The following is a 15,858-nucleotide window of genomic DNA, read 5'->3' on the forward strand; positions in this document are numbered from 1 at the left end:
TGGCTTACTAAAAGGCGAACTGTCGTCACCCTTTCTGAAGTGGGGGATGACTGAAGTCTCCAGATTAGAGGTTGGAGTATTCTGCCTCAAGGTTAAGCTTGTTCTTTCCTTCATCATGGCGTTGGAAGCCAGGAATGAGGATGATCTGATGATGAAGTTGGCAAAAGCCACCTGAAGCAATGAAAACGACCAGACTTAAACACAAAAACGAGAATGAAGGAACTTAAAAAAGTTGTAAAGTTGTATGTGCTTTATATGCATCATCTCTCGAGGGATATTTAATGACTGCTGTTCAATACTCGTGCGGCAGTTTCTGACTGTAGAATAGATAGAATGGATGGTTGCTACTGTGAAAGCAGCAGAAAAAGTGCTCAATAACTACTAAACAAAGCGAAATTCGGTTTTCGTTTAATGATTGGGGCTAATTGTTCCAACACAAACACTGTCCTTCTCAGGACAAACAAATCTACAATTGAAAAGTTAATGAATTTTTTCTTTTGGTTATACACATAGTGGTAGGTATAGAGCAAATTGACACGAGCTTGATAAGTATTCTTTCTTTTGTGATGGTAATAGCTCGAGCACTGGAACACTGTCTGTCCCCTACTGGTCAGGATAAAACTTTATGACATAACGAGACACGAACGATGCAGACATTTCCGTTCGCCATGAGGGAGTAGGAGAAATTATATGGATACTAAATAGCAATCATTAATAAAAAGTTTAAACAGATTTAAACGGAGATTGATTTGATTGATCTCCAATCAAATTGCAATTTCGGGTGAAATTGAAACATTTCAAAGCCAATTTCAATTTTTCCTCCGTTGAATCGTAGCTTATCGAGATTATACGTTCCAATACATTTAAAAATATTACTATTGCAGTTCCCCATCCAAACCTTGAAGGTACTTTGCCTTGTAACCGAGTGAAAAGGTAATTCTATAAATACATAAAGAGGTACCACTGAACAGTACAGATACTGTATTGCATTCAATATGATCATCATTCAATCCACGTGGTAATGGTTTCGTGAATTAGTCATTTTCATCGCAGTAGCTATGATCAGAGATGCCAGAACTATTTCGTTAAAATCCGTAGATTCTACGGATTTTTATGGATTTCCCATGTTTTCTTCTTCTTTTCTACGGATTTCTCATATATTTGTGAATCCGTAGAAGTGAACAAATCCGTAGATCTACGGATAAATCTGTAGATCTGGCAAGCCTGGCTATGATTTGTTTATTTTAGCGATTCAAATGACCTCACTAAAAGTGACAGTTCCGGAGTAGCTAGCATTGTTTCTGTAAGCCGTAATCTAGTCGAAAATAAATAAAAATAAGTCATTTAAATCAAAAAACCTCATATTTTGTCCGTGGATTTGACATTTATTATCTTACCGATGCCACCAAACTTACAAAGCTTCACTGAAACCCGACCGGTTACTGCCAATACGAAAGTTTGCGTTGAATCCCTCTAAACAAACAGCATAACAAAACAATATTCACCGATCGTTTTTTGATTCGACAGAAAACCGACCGCTCAATTAGAAAACAACTGACTTTATGATCGTTATCTTATCACAACTTTCGTTCCGACAGCCGCCGCGTATCGCGAACTGAGACTCCCAGCGTGTATGTGTACCGGTGGTGAGGTGAGCACGTGTAGAGTACCAGACCGGCTGTGCAATACGGATGAAATGTTTACATTCTTTTTCACGAACTCACCACAGCCCCGCTCAACAGGCCTTGACTTTCGTGCCGTTCAGTGTTAGTATTAGTGAGAAAACTCTCCCCCAAGAGCGGTAGTCAGAACACTCTCCGAGCGCGGACGCGGTAACACAACCCAACCACGGTGACCTCTATCGGATTAAGCGGCAATCTGTCGGAGCGGACTGTCACGCTCTAGTTCGGACTCAAACCCGCTTGGATGGTCATCGGAGCAGATTATAGGGAAAGTAGAAACAAAACACAAACGCGACTAACCTGTTCGAGCCGCACGCACCGCTGGTGGCAGGTGAACTCGCAGATAGCGCACCGCAGTGCCACATCCAAGCTGAGCACGAGATGACAGTGCTGGCAAACCCGGTCACAGCCGGCAGCGAGAATGTGAAAACTATGCGTAAAGCGTAACGTTGCCAGCCCCGGCACAGCTGCCTCGGTCCACTGTCTGACTGCGGGTCGCTGCTGGGATTCGTACTTTTTCGTCAGCACAAATTGACGAAGTTCCGGACTTAGCGGTCTCTGCTGCCGGGTTACCTCGGAGCCGATATTCTTTGGTGTAAGCGTGATGATTCGAGCATCGTGAAAGTTTTGAACTTTGTTGGGGTCACTGTTGAGATTCTTCAGTATCTTGGTCTGCTCGTCATCGATGTAAGGAATGCTTTCGGTACTACTGCGTACCAAATCCGGTGGAACGGAGCTTGGCGGGTTGTTACTATTTTCATCATTCCGCTCTACGATGTGCAGCAGCACCGGCGCTGGCTGGAGCACATCGTAGTTTCCGTTCCCGTTGCAATCCGCCACCTTTTGCTGCTGTGCCTCCTTCGGCAGCGGAGACTGGGGCTGCGGCTCATCAAACGCAAACTTTACGTTATTCAAATGCCTCGTCAGCTTGTCATTTTCGGTATTTCGCGTGTAGGTGGTGCTCTTCAGGTTGGAAGATTTGAGCTTGGACTTTTGGATCAGCTGCTGCTGGAGTCGATCCCGCTGGGAGCCACCGCTGCCGCTCGTACCGCTGCTACCTCCATTGGGAAACTCTTCGCTACTTTCGTCACCGGCTCCCGTTCCGGCACCGGTACCGACGACGGTGGACTGCTGCGAGGAGTCGAGTTCGTTAAGATTTGGATCGAGCAGCCGTTGCTCGAGTTTTTCGGCGGCAGTGGCAGAGGATCCCGACAGGAGGGGACGCCGAACCGATGGCACTAGCTGGTGCTTGCTGGAAGGGGTTGACTGCAATGGAAAAGAGATGAGAATTTTAATGTAAAATGCCCACGTCTAGAAGAATTTGTAGAGGTCACATAAAATTAGGTCACATGAATTTAGTTGCCGTGATTTTCTTTATTTCAGATACTGGCGTTTTTTTTCACTATTTTACTTATAAAATTTTCGAGTTTTCGACTGTTACTTTAATACTTTACAACTTTCAACTTCTTTTTGCTACAATTTAGCAGTTCAGACTTAATAAACCTTTCCGTTTACCTTGACTATTTGATTTTTTTCTTTTGTCGCATTTTTAACTTTTTGAAACTTTCGGCATATTGATTGATTCGACTTTTTATCCTTTCTTACTAACTCTTTGTTTTCTGACCCTCAGGTATTTTTATTTCGATTTCCAATTGTTCTAGCAATCAACTACTTGAATACTTAACAACAACTCTCTTAAACACTTACAACAACTCTTTTGAGTACTTCAAAATGGCGGTTTGAATTTATTAACCATTTCAATTCAGCTGACAGTAGAGCAGTCAATAAATTTTATTGTTTACTGAGATTGCAAAAGTAAAATCTGTACTCTTGTAGCCAAACCAACCAACTGACCCTATCCTAAGAAAAGCCCTAATCATCTCACTAGTCTGCAAACAAACGCCTTCAGATTTTTCCTCTCGAATGGACCGTGACAAACGCCAACCGTCATCGTTGAATTCGATTGTAATCCAATCAGCTGAAATCGGCACCCAGCGAGGCATGTTTGCGTGAACACAGCGGAAAAAATCGGTCCAATTACCAGCTACACATCAAGACATGAAGAGGGCAGGCAGGTAAACGCGTGTGCTACGTGTCGCACGCACTTCGAAAGTATCGATTGCAGACACAGCAGCCAAACCGACCTTACGCAACTTTTCCGGATTAACACTCAACGGTGCATTAAATGTGACAGATCAGGAAGAGCAAATACGGAAGTCAACAGACGGTAGCCATCCCTCTGAGTGAGGAGTAAAATAAATATTTATCTGCCGGTGCTTGCGCTGATTTCACCCCGAAACTGAAGAGTATCGACTTTCTAGGTTATGTTCACCATGTGCTCGTAATCGTAGTCGCACTTAAATAGTAATCCACTTTTTTTTCGAGTACCCCACAAAGGAAATGCATTTCTCGTCATCGAGGGAATAAGTAGAAAAGTGGGGAAATTCTTTTCTGTTTCAACCGGAAGAAAGAGAAAGTGGAATTTGAGCACGTGCTGCTACTTGTGGAAGCGGCGGTGATGGCGTGGTGTGACTTGCATGCAACTTGTACAGCCACAATAAGGGAATTCAGCTCACATCTGGCGAAACTATTAGCTCGTAAAATCGAACCTAATGTCCCATTGAAGTCAAGAAATTAAATCCGACCGTTTGCGATCGACCGCAATATGTCCGAGCGGATATTATACCCTGCTGTGAGCTCTCCTCTCTCTTTCTCCAAGCCAAGCACAACAATCAACGTTCGGAGTTTTGTGCCGTCCGTGAAGGTAATTGAATCCCGCTGGGAAATGTCCTCTCCTGTGGCGGGGTTTCGGACGGTGAACTCTCGCAGTTACCAAACGGCAAACGGCACAACTGACCGCAGCCGGAGTGGCCAGAGTCTGTCAGACTGCTCCGATCCGACAACAACAACAACAACAGAAACGCGCGAATATGAAAACCAGATGTTCCATTTTTCCCACTTCTCAGTTGCTGCCGGTCTACGGCCGAGACGTCGGACACAAAGGAAGACTACGCTCGGGTATATCAACAACAGAAAAACGAACAGTTTATACACATTTTTCTGCATTAGGACACTGGAACTGCCGCTGCGGCCGCTGCGTACAACCGATCTGCAGGGAGATATTGCATTTCCAGACGCAAATGCCTATTGCAACCATATAGTAAGCAAATCATGGGAATTTGTTTCGTGCCGGCGATTTTATTACATTCTATCTCTTTCCGCCGACCCTCGTTGTCTACGGGGGACCCCGAGGGCTTCATTTTTATGTTCACTGATTTGTATTTTACACCCGCCGCGGTTTATTATCACCGCAACCGAGGCGGCCGCCGTAGCTCCCCCGCGCTCTAAAACATGCAAGTGAGGCCGCCCGCTTCCAGGGCGCTCATAAGATGGCGGTAAGTGATAGCTAGAGGAGAAATTATCGAGTCAATCTGCCTGCGCGGTTCTAGCACACGGGGCACGTCAAGGGACGGGACACGCGGGGCATACTGGGCGTAACGGTTTTTGGCCCTCCAGTTCAGTGGATCTGGGTTGAAACTAGTTGAAGTGAAGGAAGCTAGTGAATTCGAGCTTCTGCTAGAATAATTGTTACGAGTTTTACCTATAGCTTCAATAATATATTTATAGATGAATTACGATTAAAATATTTTCCCTATAAGTGATTTTTAATTTTTCAACATGATTTATATAGTTTCTGAACATGTTTTGTTCGGTTCAACAAATCTCTTCGTAAAGGTAAATTCCCCTCTAGCTAGAAGTTGTCTGTCATGTTTCCTGTGAATAAAAAACGGAAAAAAAGCAAAATATCGCAAACTATCGTGGCATTCCGTCATCATGTGCATGCTCCAAAGCATTTGAGATTGTCATGAATGAAGTATTGTTCTCAAGCTGTGAAAACTATATATCAGCTGATCAACACGGCTTTTACCCCAAACGATCCGTTTCCACGAATCTGGTTCAGTTTACTTAATACTGCCTGCGTAATATTGATGCCGATTCTCAGGTTGATCTGAAAGCTGCTTTCGATAGAGTTGAACATAGTGTATTGACGCTAAAATTAAGTAAACTTGGTATCTCCATCTCTAGTTGGTTCAGATCCTTTCTTACGGACAGACGACTTTGTGTCAAGATCGGATCCGTATCATCTAAAACTTCCTCAACATGTCAGGCGTACCACAAGGAAGCCACCCTGCTCCACTTCTGTTCTCAATATCTATCAATGAGCTGTCGATTTTACTGCCGCCGCCAAGTAAAAATAACAAACACATCTTCTACTATATAAAAATGGAATTCCGTAACGCTTTATCTTATTGATAATATTCTCTCCGTCTCTGTGGTGTACAGTAATCATAATCATTTGAAATCGTACTAAATCAGAAAAATAAGCGGTGACATAAAGGTTTTTAACCGGAAAATGTTCGCTGATGTTCAGGAAAGACATTCGAGGAAAAATCATTAGTATCTAATTACTAAACCTTGAGATATTATTCACAAAACTACGTAAAACATGCAAAATTATGACTTTTCAAGCTGAATTTGCCTCTAAATCAAAATTCAAAGCGATGACATGTGATTCTTTTTTCATTAAAATGTTTGTTACGTTCAGGAAAGACATTTGAGGAAAAATAATTAGTACCTGATTACTAAAACTTGAGATATTATTCACAAAACTACGTGAAACATGCAAAACTGTGACTTTTTATACTGAATTTACCTCTAAATCAAAATTCGAAGCGATGACATGTGATTCTTTATTCATTGAAATGTTTGTTAATGTTCAGGAAAGACATTCGAGAAAAAAAATAGTATCTGATTACTAAAACTTGAGATATTATTCACAAAACTACGTAAAACATGCAAAATTATGACTTTTCAAGCTGAATTTGCCTCTAAATCAAAATTCAAAGCGATGACATGTGATTCTTTTTTCATGAAAATGTTTGTTAATGTTCAGGAAAGACATTTGAGGAAAAATAATTAGTACCTGATTACTACAATTTGAGATATTATTCACCAAATTACGTGAAACATGCAAAATTGTGACTTTTTGTGCTAAATTTACCTCTAAACCAAAATTCAAAGCGATGACATGAGATCCTTTTTTCATTAAAATGTTTGTTAATGTTCAGGAAAGACATTCGAGGAAAAATAATTAATAGCTAATTACTAAAACTTGGAATATTATTCACAAAACTACGTAAGACATGCAAAATTATGACTTTTTATACTCAATTCCTCTCCAAATCAAAACTCAAAGAGAAGACATATGATTTTTTTTCATTAAAAAGTTCGTTGATGTTCAATAAAAACATTCGAGTAAAAATAACAGGTATTTGATTACAGGTCGGACTCGATTATCCGGAGTTTTGAAAAACATTTCGCTCCGGATAATCGAACCTTCCGGATAATCGAGTCATTTTTTTGTTTAAATTTTTAATATCTGTCATCTAGAATAGTGAGTTTTCTATTATAATAAATTATATACAATGCATGTACCGACAAAAAAAATAAAATTTGTCCTAAGACTGTTTGTCGGCGTTTGTTATACATATATACGTAACTAGTTGAACGCTCCCGGCGATGCTCGGGATCAAAGGTTTCGAAGCCAAGTTTTTTTTTATACTTCATTGCTGCATTAGCTCAACTCACTTAAAAAATATTTCACATCTTATATGTCCATCATCACTTTTAGTACTTCAATATTCCGAGAACGCACGGAACGGAAGTTTCCTTATTGGATTGCATTTTGTGATTTAAGGCTGATTTACAGAAACTGGAAGTCGCCATTTTGGATTTCAAAAAGACGTAAGGAGTTCTACTTTTGGAAGTATTGAAATTGTTGGCCAAATAGCTCTTTAGGTTATTTTGCTGAAACCGGACGTCGCCATTTTTTATTTCTATTTTATTGGCAGTGGTATTTTTTATAACTCACTTGTAACCCTATTTATACGATTGAAATGATTTAATTTTGAAAATGTCACTGAAAAAAATAATTCTGCTCCGTGCATTAAGTAATGTGACCCATAATTGTAGAAATGCTACATTTTGCGGTTTTTTTTATTACTTTTGCAAGATAATACATCACGACTTAATGAAATGATCAAGCTTTTACAACATTATCAAGCTTTTACAACAATGAAATAACTTTTTAGATAACTTTTTTTTGATGATTTTATAGACTAAATGATCTTGAATGCCAAAAGCGACCCATAATTGAGTCTTTTGCTATGCAAATGATATTTTTCTTCTTAACCGATTTACACACATCAGCTACAATAGAACTAATTGTCGATCGAAAGTATACATCAGAACACAGAAATAGATAGTAAAGCATTCGTGGTTGATAATTTTTCCGATTTTATATTCATTTTTGAACATTCAGGCAACACGTTGACTGACCCATAATTGTTGAGGGACTGTATAATACGTATAAATTTCAAAAAAAGTATTTTGATGTGTTTTTCTGTATTCTGCATTCCCCGTGGCTATGTGGTTAGCGATGTCGATTGGCTCTCACACGGTTGTGATATCGGGTTCGATCCCCGATCAGGTCGAAAATCTTTTCGACCAGAATTTTTTTTCGACTCAGCACTGGGGCACGGTGTATCGTTGTACTTATCCAACAACATGCAAAATGTGCTAAAAACAATATAGATAACGAATTCTCTATCTGGTTGATCAATAACGCTATTAGAAGGCTAGCGTGCGATATTGTTGTGCTGTATACATAAATCATCTTCAAACATACGTAGTTTCATGAATTATATCTCAACTTTTAGCATTAAGATACCTTTTATTTTTCCTCAAATGTCTTTTCTGAACATCAACAAACATTTTAATGCAAAAAAAACACATGTCACCACTTATTTTTTTGATTTAGAACGATTTGAAATGATAGTGGTGACTGTACACCTCAGAGACGGAGGGAATAACATCAATAAGATCAAGCGTTACGGAATTCCATTTTTATATAGTAGATAATAAATTAGGTTACATTGATTATATCGAAGATGTAAAATCAAACACTCATGTTTTTTCCATTTCTTGAGTGACCTATAACGACCTAGACGCTCGATATGGACTACTTTGCGGATTTCAAATCTTTATTAATTTCGCTTGATGAGTTTTGGTTCAATAATCCGAGAGTATCCGGAACAGAACCGGGACAGGTCTGCTTGTGGTTCTAAGTACTGCAATGATCATGGCCATTATATTACAGGAATATAATAATATTCCTGCTATAATTCCGAAACTGGTCTACCAATAGCGGTTGTCCTTATTGGCAACAAAAAACCTTACTACCTTGATTTTGGAGGTTATTGAGTAAGAATTGGTTGAAGGAACGACGAGAAAGCTGCCAAAAACGAACTGCCTAAGCGGAACGGGGCTTGTACCGCTACAATTATGAACAACCCCGAACCTCCCAATGACCCGGAAGACAAAAGTACGTTATAAAAATACAGAAACAAAAAATACTCCGGATAATCGAACCATTTTCTCCGGATAATCGAGCCCCGGTTAATCGAGCCCCCGGATAATCGAGTCTCCGGATAATCGAGTCCGACCTGTACTACAATTCGAGATAATAATCACAAAACTACGTGGAACATGCGAAATCATGACTTTTCATACTGAATTTGCCTCTAAATCAAAATTCGAATCTATGATCTGTGATTTTTTAAGATGAAATTAAGGGAAAATAATAAGTACCTGATCATTTGAAATTTAAATAATTTTAATAAATCTACGTGAAAAATGCAAAACCAAGATTTTTAGGCTTAATTTGTCTCTAAATCATAATTCAAAGCGATGACATGTGATTTTTTTCAATGAAATGATTGTTCATGTTCAGGAATGAAATTTGAGAAGAAATGTTAGGTATCTGATTACTGAAAATGTACATATTATTCACAAAACTAAGTAAAACGTGCAAAATCATGAATATTTAGGCTCAATTTGTCTGCAAATCAAGTCGCATCTAAATCAAAATTCAAAACGATGACATGTGATTTTTCTTTCAATAAAATGTTCGTTGTTTCTTTAATATTTCCAAATATTTTTTCGCAGAAAATCCATGTTTTGAATCAGTGCGAGTGGAGCATAAAAAATTTACATTTCTAATATATTCGTAGATTTGTGAATAGTAACACATTACGGGATTCGATTTACTTTTTTACCTTTACCCAAACTAGATCTTGGAACATTTAGCTGGAGGAAAGGTCCCATTTCATTGGTTTGAACATAGATTAAGAGGCGACTTAAGCATTGAAAGTCATTTTTTATTTTCTACATAGTTTTGTGGATTAAAGCACAATTGTTAGTTATCAGAAAACTTTCACTTCTTCTCAGACGTGTTCCTTGGACACCAACAAACATTTTCGTTTTGAAAAAAATCACAAGCATCTCTTAAGATTTCATTATAGAGGAGAATTAAGCATGAATGGTCATGCTCAATTCTTCTTACTTACTCGCATTCCCTAAAAAGAGGTTTTACTGTAAACGATTGTCAAATAGCCCGAATATCACCCAGTATAGGTATATTCGAAACTGGGATGACTCCACACAACATTTTCCAAAACGGCGGCTTCCGGCTTCAGAAAAATAACCTAAAGTGGTATTTGGCCAACCATTTCAATAATTCCGAAAGTGGAACTCCATACGTCGTTTGGAAATCCGATATGGCGACTTCCAGTTTATGTGTGTTCTGTTCTCAAAATATTGAAGTATTTAAACTGATGATGAACGTATAAGATGTGGAATATTTTCTAAGTAAGTTGTGCTAAAGCAGTAATGAATTATAAAAAATGATTCTTAAATTTAAAAGCTTTGATGTAAATAAATAAATGAATATTCGTGTCATTCTCGATCTCTGTTGTTATGAATTGAAAATTTCGTCATTCAAATTTGCAAATTTTGTGAATATTGAAGAAAGAGTAACCTAAATCAATGAGTATCATGTAGCAAAATTCACTCTCGATAAGTGTTGTGTTGTAGTAGAGATATGAATGCGGTAGGATATTTAAGGGAGAGTATATAAAAGAGAACAACGTAAAAAATGCAGCGTTTAGTCAATGGTCAACTCGAGAACAACATTCGGTTTGTTGTTTATCGCATGACATAAACAGTAGGGTGCCAATGGAAATCGACCTTTCGAATTTTGTTTAGTTCTAGGTATCAAAAGTTTTATCTTCTCGAATAAGATTCACATGGGAATCCCAGAACTTGGTCACAAAATTCCTTTCCCACAGGCAGCCTGACATTAGAAGCAGTTTGAAGGAAGGATATTTTCTCGATTCTTTTGGAAGAATAAACTGCTGATACTCGACACCTTGTTTTCCGAGAGATTGACAAAGACGTCCGCATGGTAGCGACAAAAGCCGGCGCATAAAAAAAAGAACAGCGATAAAATTTTCTTTCTTGGTAATTATAGGTGATAAAAACAATGCTAAGAATTGAAGAGTTAGAGAAAGACGGGGAGAAAAATCGGGAAAGAGAATTGTTTCTTTACGGGGCTTCAGAAGGCTAGATTTTAGTAGAATTTGTTTAATATTTAATGGAATGGAACCCCTTTCTACCAGAAGAGGTAGGGGCGTTGAATCATTATGGACATATTTGTTACTCCTAAACAAAATCACACGCTAAATTTGGTTCTATTTGCTTGATTGGTTCTCGAGATGTGCAGAAATTTGTGTTTCATTTGTATGGAATCCTCCCTTCCAGAAGAGGGAGGAGTCTCGAACTATCTTAGTAACCTTTCCCGGCCTCTAAAACCCCTATATACAAAATTTCACGCCTATTGGTGCAGTAGTTTCAGAGCCAGACAGACAGGACTGCATTTTTATATGTTTAGAAAATTCCAAAGCGGTGTTTTTGCGAGCTCCTCCGATACACACAATTCGCTGCTCTCTCTAAGCAAGTGTGAAAATATATAGTTGTTTGCGCACTGAAAAGTAATCCTCTCCGAGGAGAAAAGACAAACTTGCTTTCTTGTTTTTTTTTTTTTCAATAGTCGGGTGATTGCTTCACCCCGCTGTTGCTGTTTCGGGTAATAAAAGAGAAAAACTGATAAAATCTGTAAATTACTTCACTGAAGGTGTTGAACCAACAACTTAATACATAAAATCAGGGATTTAAATGACTACAAGCAATCTATACATATAAAAATAAAATTCGGTCTGTCTGTCGGATACTTATACATTTCGAAACTGCTGAAACGATTGGCGTAGGCATTCATTTGTAGGGGTTTTGGGGCCAGAGAAGGTTATTAGGGTACTTCGAGAACCCCTTCTGGAAGGAAGGGTTTTCAGACAAATAAAACACAAACTTCTGCATGACTTGAGAATTAATCAAGCGAATGGAACCGATCTGACATGTGGAGGATTTTGGGAGCAAGAAATATTTAAACGGTAGTTTGACACCCCTCCCTCTGCTGGAAGAGAAGGCTCTCATACAAATAACTAGCAAATTTCAGCACAAACCGAGAAATAATCAAGTAAATGGAGCCAAATTTAGCATATAGAGATTTTTGGGAGAAGGAAGGATTTGTATGGTGGTTCGACACTCCTCCCTACTCCAGGGTGGCGACTCAATTTCCAGAAATAAATTCCCTGATATTCCCGGATTTTCCCTGATGTTTCAAATTTTTTCCCTGACTGTTCAAATTTATTTATTTATTTTAATTTATTTATAAACTAAAAAGGATCAGACTTAAACTGGTTCCTGCTAAAATTCACACCAGTAATTGAAACAGTTTAGCTTCGCTTTTGCTAACTTGAATCTTGAACAAAATTAATTTTTGAGAGAAACACGTCCAGTTTGATAAAGCTGAAAATTAAAATTACACTGGTCGATAAAAGTGAAAAAAAGTTGTCCTTAAGCTCAAATAAGTACCCTAAAAATATTATAGCTTTTTAACCTGTTCATTAGGGTGCCCATGGTGAATGCAGAAGTGTGTCAAAACACCGCAGAGTAATTGTTCGCCGTGTTCGTCGTTTTTCTGTACACTTACGGGAAAATTTTATTGAAGTCTCTAAAGACTTGAGGCATTTCCGAAACGTCTAGGGGCACCAAAATTCACAGAAACAGTGTTATCAACTATTTTGAGACACACCTGCTTTGACAAGAAAATCAATCAGATCTGGAATTCTGGTTGGATCAGTTAAATAATTGTTAAATAATAATTGATACACACAAAAACACACACACACACTCACACACACACAAACACACACACACACACACACACACACACACACAAACACACACACACACACACCAGTGATTGCTATACCTTTCTAGGAGAAAGGCAGAACACATTTTTCGCTCTAACTTTATAATTTAAATTTTCACGTTTAAATTGTCTTTAAACGACTTTTAGGTCTTTTCCAGAGAATAATTTGCAATACTGATACCGTGAATATTTCGATTCTACTCAAAGTTATCAATGTTTATCATAAAAAAATATGCTTTTTTCATTTGTTTTTTTTTATGAACATTTAAAATTTTCAATTTAAAGGGCACCTTTGACACTATATATGAAGAAATTTTTTAAAATATGTTGTTTTATTTAAAAGAGCGAATTAAATTTAAAAACATAACAAAAATTGTAACAATTTTATATATATTTTGCATGTAAAAGTACACAGATTTATATTTTTAGTATTTTATCTTTAAACTAGAAGTGTTTACCTTTAATTTGATCCAAAAAGATCGAAAATCGATCAACTGGTACGAAAGTTATGAATTTTTGAAAATAAAATCCATCGAATAGAGCTGTTTTTTCCAGTCACCCTCTTTTGGAACTGGTCATAATATTTTTATATTTTGTTTTTTCGAGGTTTTTGTTTATTTTTGCAAAGCATTACATTTGGGAATTTAACAATATAAGGCCCATAAGTTTCGGGATGTTGTAACTCCAGGATTGGAGGAGATCATTTATTATAAAGGTAAAACAATTTCAAAAATCAACTGGGAAAATTTATGATGTAGAACTTTTGGCCTTTATTATTTGCATGATTAACAGTTTATTAAACAGCAAGATTTTGAAATCGTATGACTTTAAGGTTACTGCAATTGAAACGTTGTTTTCTATCAATTTGGATTTTTTGAAATGGAATTTCACTTTTTCCGATTTTATTCAAGAATTGGTGGGAGCTCTTTAGGGAATTTCCAAAATTTTGAATTCCTAGTATAAAAAAATTTTACGGAACGAAAACTGTAATTCAATAGCATGAATTTCAGAATTCCAGTTTTTTACAATTCTATCAATTGAAAATTTTAGGTTTTTTGTTCGAATTTATGATTTAGTTCTACGATTTTAGGATGATGGGATTTTAGGAATCAATTATTTTAGGATTGAAGACTTGAGGATTTTAGAATTCATTGGTTTGAAGACATGGATTGGAGGGTATAGGGATTTTTGAATTTGGAATAGTTATGTATGTCAAGAATTTAAAATTTCAGTATATTAATTTCGTAGTTTTGAAATTCTTAAGGATATTAGATTTGGATTGAAACTATTAGATTAAAGAGCTAATATTACAAAAAGTAGTTATTGGGCTTCAGGAATTTTTATGCATGACTGGTACCTTTTTTGGAATTTTTATGCTTTTCTGGAGTATGATATTTAAGTACTTTTATTTAGTACAGTGTTTAGAGTTTAAGAACTTGAGCATTTTTTCGGATTTGAAAATTTATTGATTTCAAAATTTTTTATTTAGGAGTTTTAGAACTATAGGATCATAGGATTTTTGAGTTTTCAGCTTTCAGGATTGACAGATTCCATGGAAATTCAGCATATTTCGGTTTTCAAAAGTTTAAAAGATTATGGGATTTCAGGGTTTTTGGAATAAGATAACTTTTAAGAAATGATTAGAGGATTTCGGGATTGCGGGAGCAGAGGACATCAGGAGTTTAATCGAATTATTTTTGAACAGTTGGTTTAACGTATGAAGAAAAAAAATCCGAACAAACTTTCAATTCCAAAAAATATTCTTGCGCAACTTATTTTTATAAATTTGTTTGTTTATTTAAGTAGTATAACTCATTAACAAACCTCATAAGAAAAACTCAGCTACACATCGCGCTGATTTCTTGATCCTCTGGGATACTTGCCTCATAGCTTCCTGAATTCCGGATGTTTCAAATTGTTTCGAGCTCCTGCTTGATTTTTCGATCAAACAAGCGACGTTTTTTGCTCTGTACCCTTTCTGATAGACCATTTGCTTCGATTTGCGCAGAAACTTTTAGTAGACTGCAGATGCGGCACATTTTGAGGATTGCATTCTCTCGGAAAAAATTCGATATTGCCTTGCCGCAAATCAGCTAAAGTTGCATCAGTATAGTTTGACACTGCAAGGTCTGGCCAAAACACTACTTTGTAATTTTTATGGTAATTATATAAGTTTTACACTCCTTTCACGCAGATACTTTTTCACTGTTTTTGGATCAACCCGATATTTATTGCCCAGCTCACGATATGATTTCGCTCTTGCAGAGTGCATTTTCGTCCGGAACCAGATTTTCTTTTGAAGGTATTTCCATTCTCGGAGAGATTGACAGTAATGTATATACAGGTTTTTTTAATATCCAAGATCTTTAAAATAGTGGAACACTTACCTTTTATAATTTTCTTTGTTTTGTCACAAAAATTTACGACGGTCTTCTTCCGACAACGCCATTTTCTCAACTAAGCGTCACTTGACAGAATCGACTGATCGTTTTGCCAGTTACATAAAAGTGGATCTTCATTTTGTGGAAAAGGATTTTTCGATTTGTGTAGCACTTCGAAATCGTAGACCAATTTAAAAATTGTTCGGATTTTCTTCCTCACACGTTACAGGATTTGGATTTCAGGAATATGAAATACTAAATTAATTGATAATTCAACGACCATTGAAAAAAGTTTGGACCGAATTTGGATTGGATTCGATTTTAATTAGATTTAGTTTCTTTTTTTACAATGTTGGGATTTTCGTATGCTATGCTCTTATGCTTCTAATGCTTCCGAACTAGGAATTAATTCGATGGTAATGTTGGTCAATTCTGGCAGTTCTAATGTGATCGCTAACATAAATAATCCAAATACGGTGATAAATAAACAAATAGTGATAAACTTAGAGAGTAATGCTACTGTGAGCATGTTTTTTATTTATTATTAACTGAGGGTGAAGTCAAG

At 37.1% G+C, this 15,858-nt stretch overlaps 1 protein-coding gene across 1 annotated transcript in view; it reads right to left on the bottom strand.

Moving 5' to 3' along the window:
- The window catches only part of LOC129719065 (uncharacterized), a 305,280-nt gene that overhangs the window by 120,504 nt on the left and 168,918 nt on the right, over positions 1–15,858 (bottom strand). The window contains exon 3 of the mRNA XM_055670427.1: positions 1,983–2,948. Within this exon, the coding sequence (XP_055526402.1) occupies positions 1,983–2,948 (966 nt within the window). The remainder of the gene's footprint in view (positions 1–1,982; positions 2,949–15,858) is intronic.

Source organism: Wyeomyia smithii, chromosome 1 (genome assembly GCF_029784165.1).
Source record: "Wyeomyia smithii strain HCP4-BCI-WySm-NY-G18 chromosome 1, ASM2978416v1, whole genome shotgun sequence".
NCBI lineage: Eukaryota > Metazoa > Arthropoda > Insecta > Diptera > Culicidae > Wyeomyia > Wyeomyia smithii.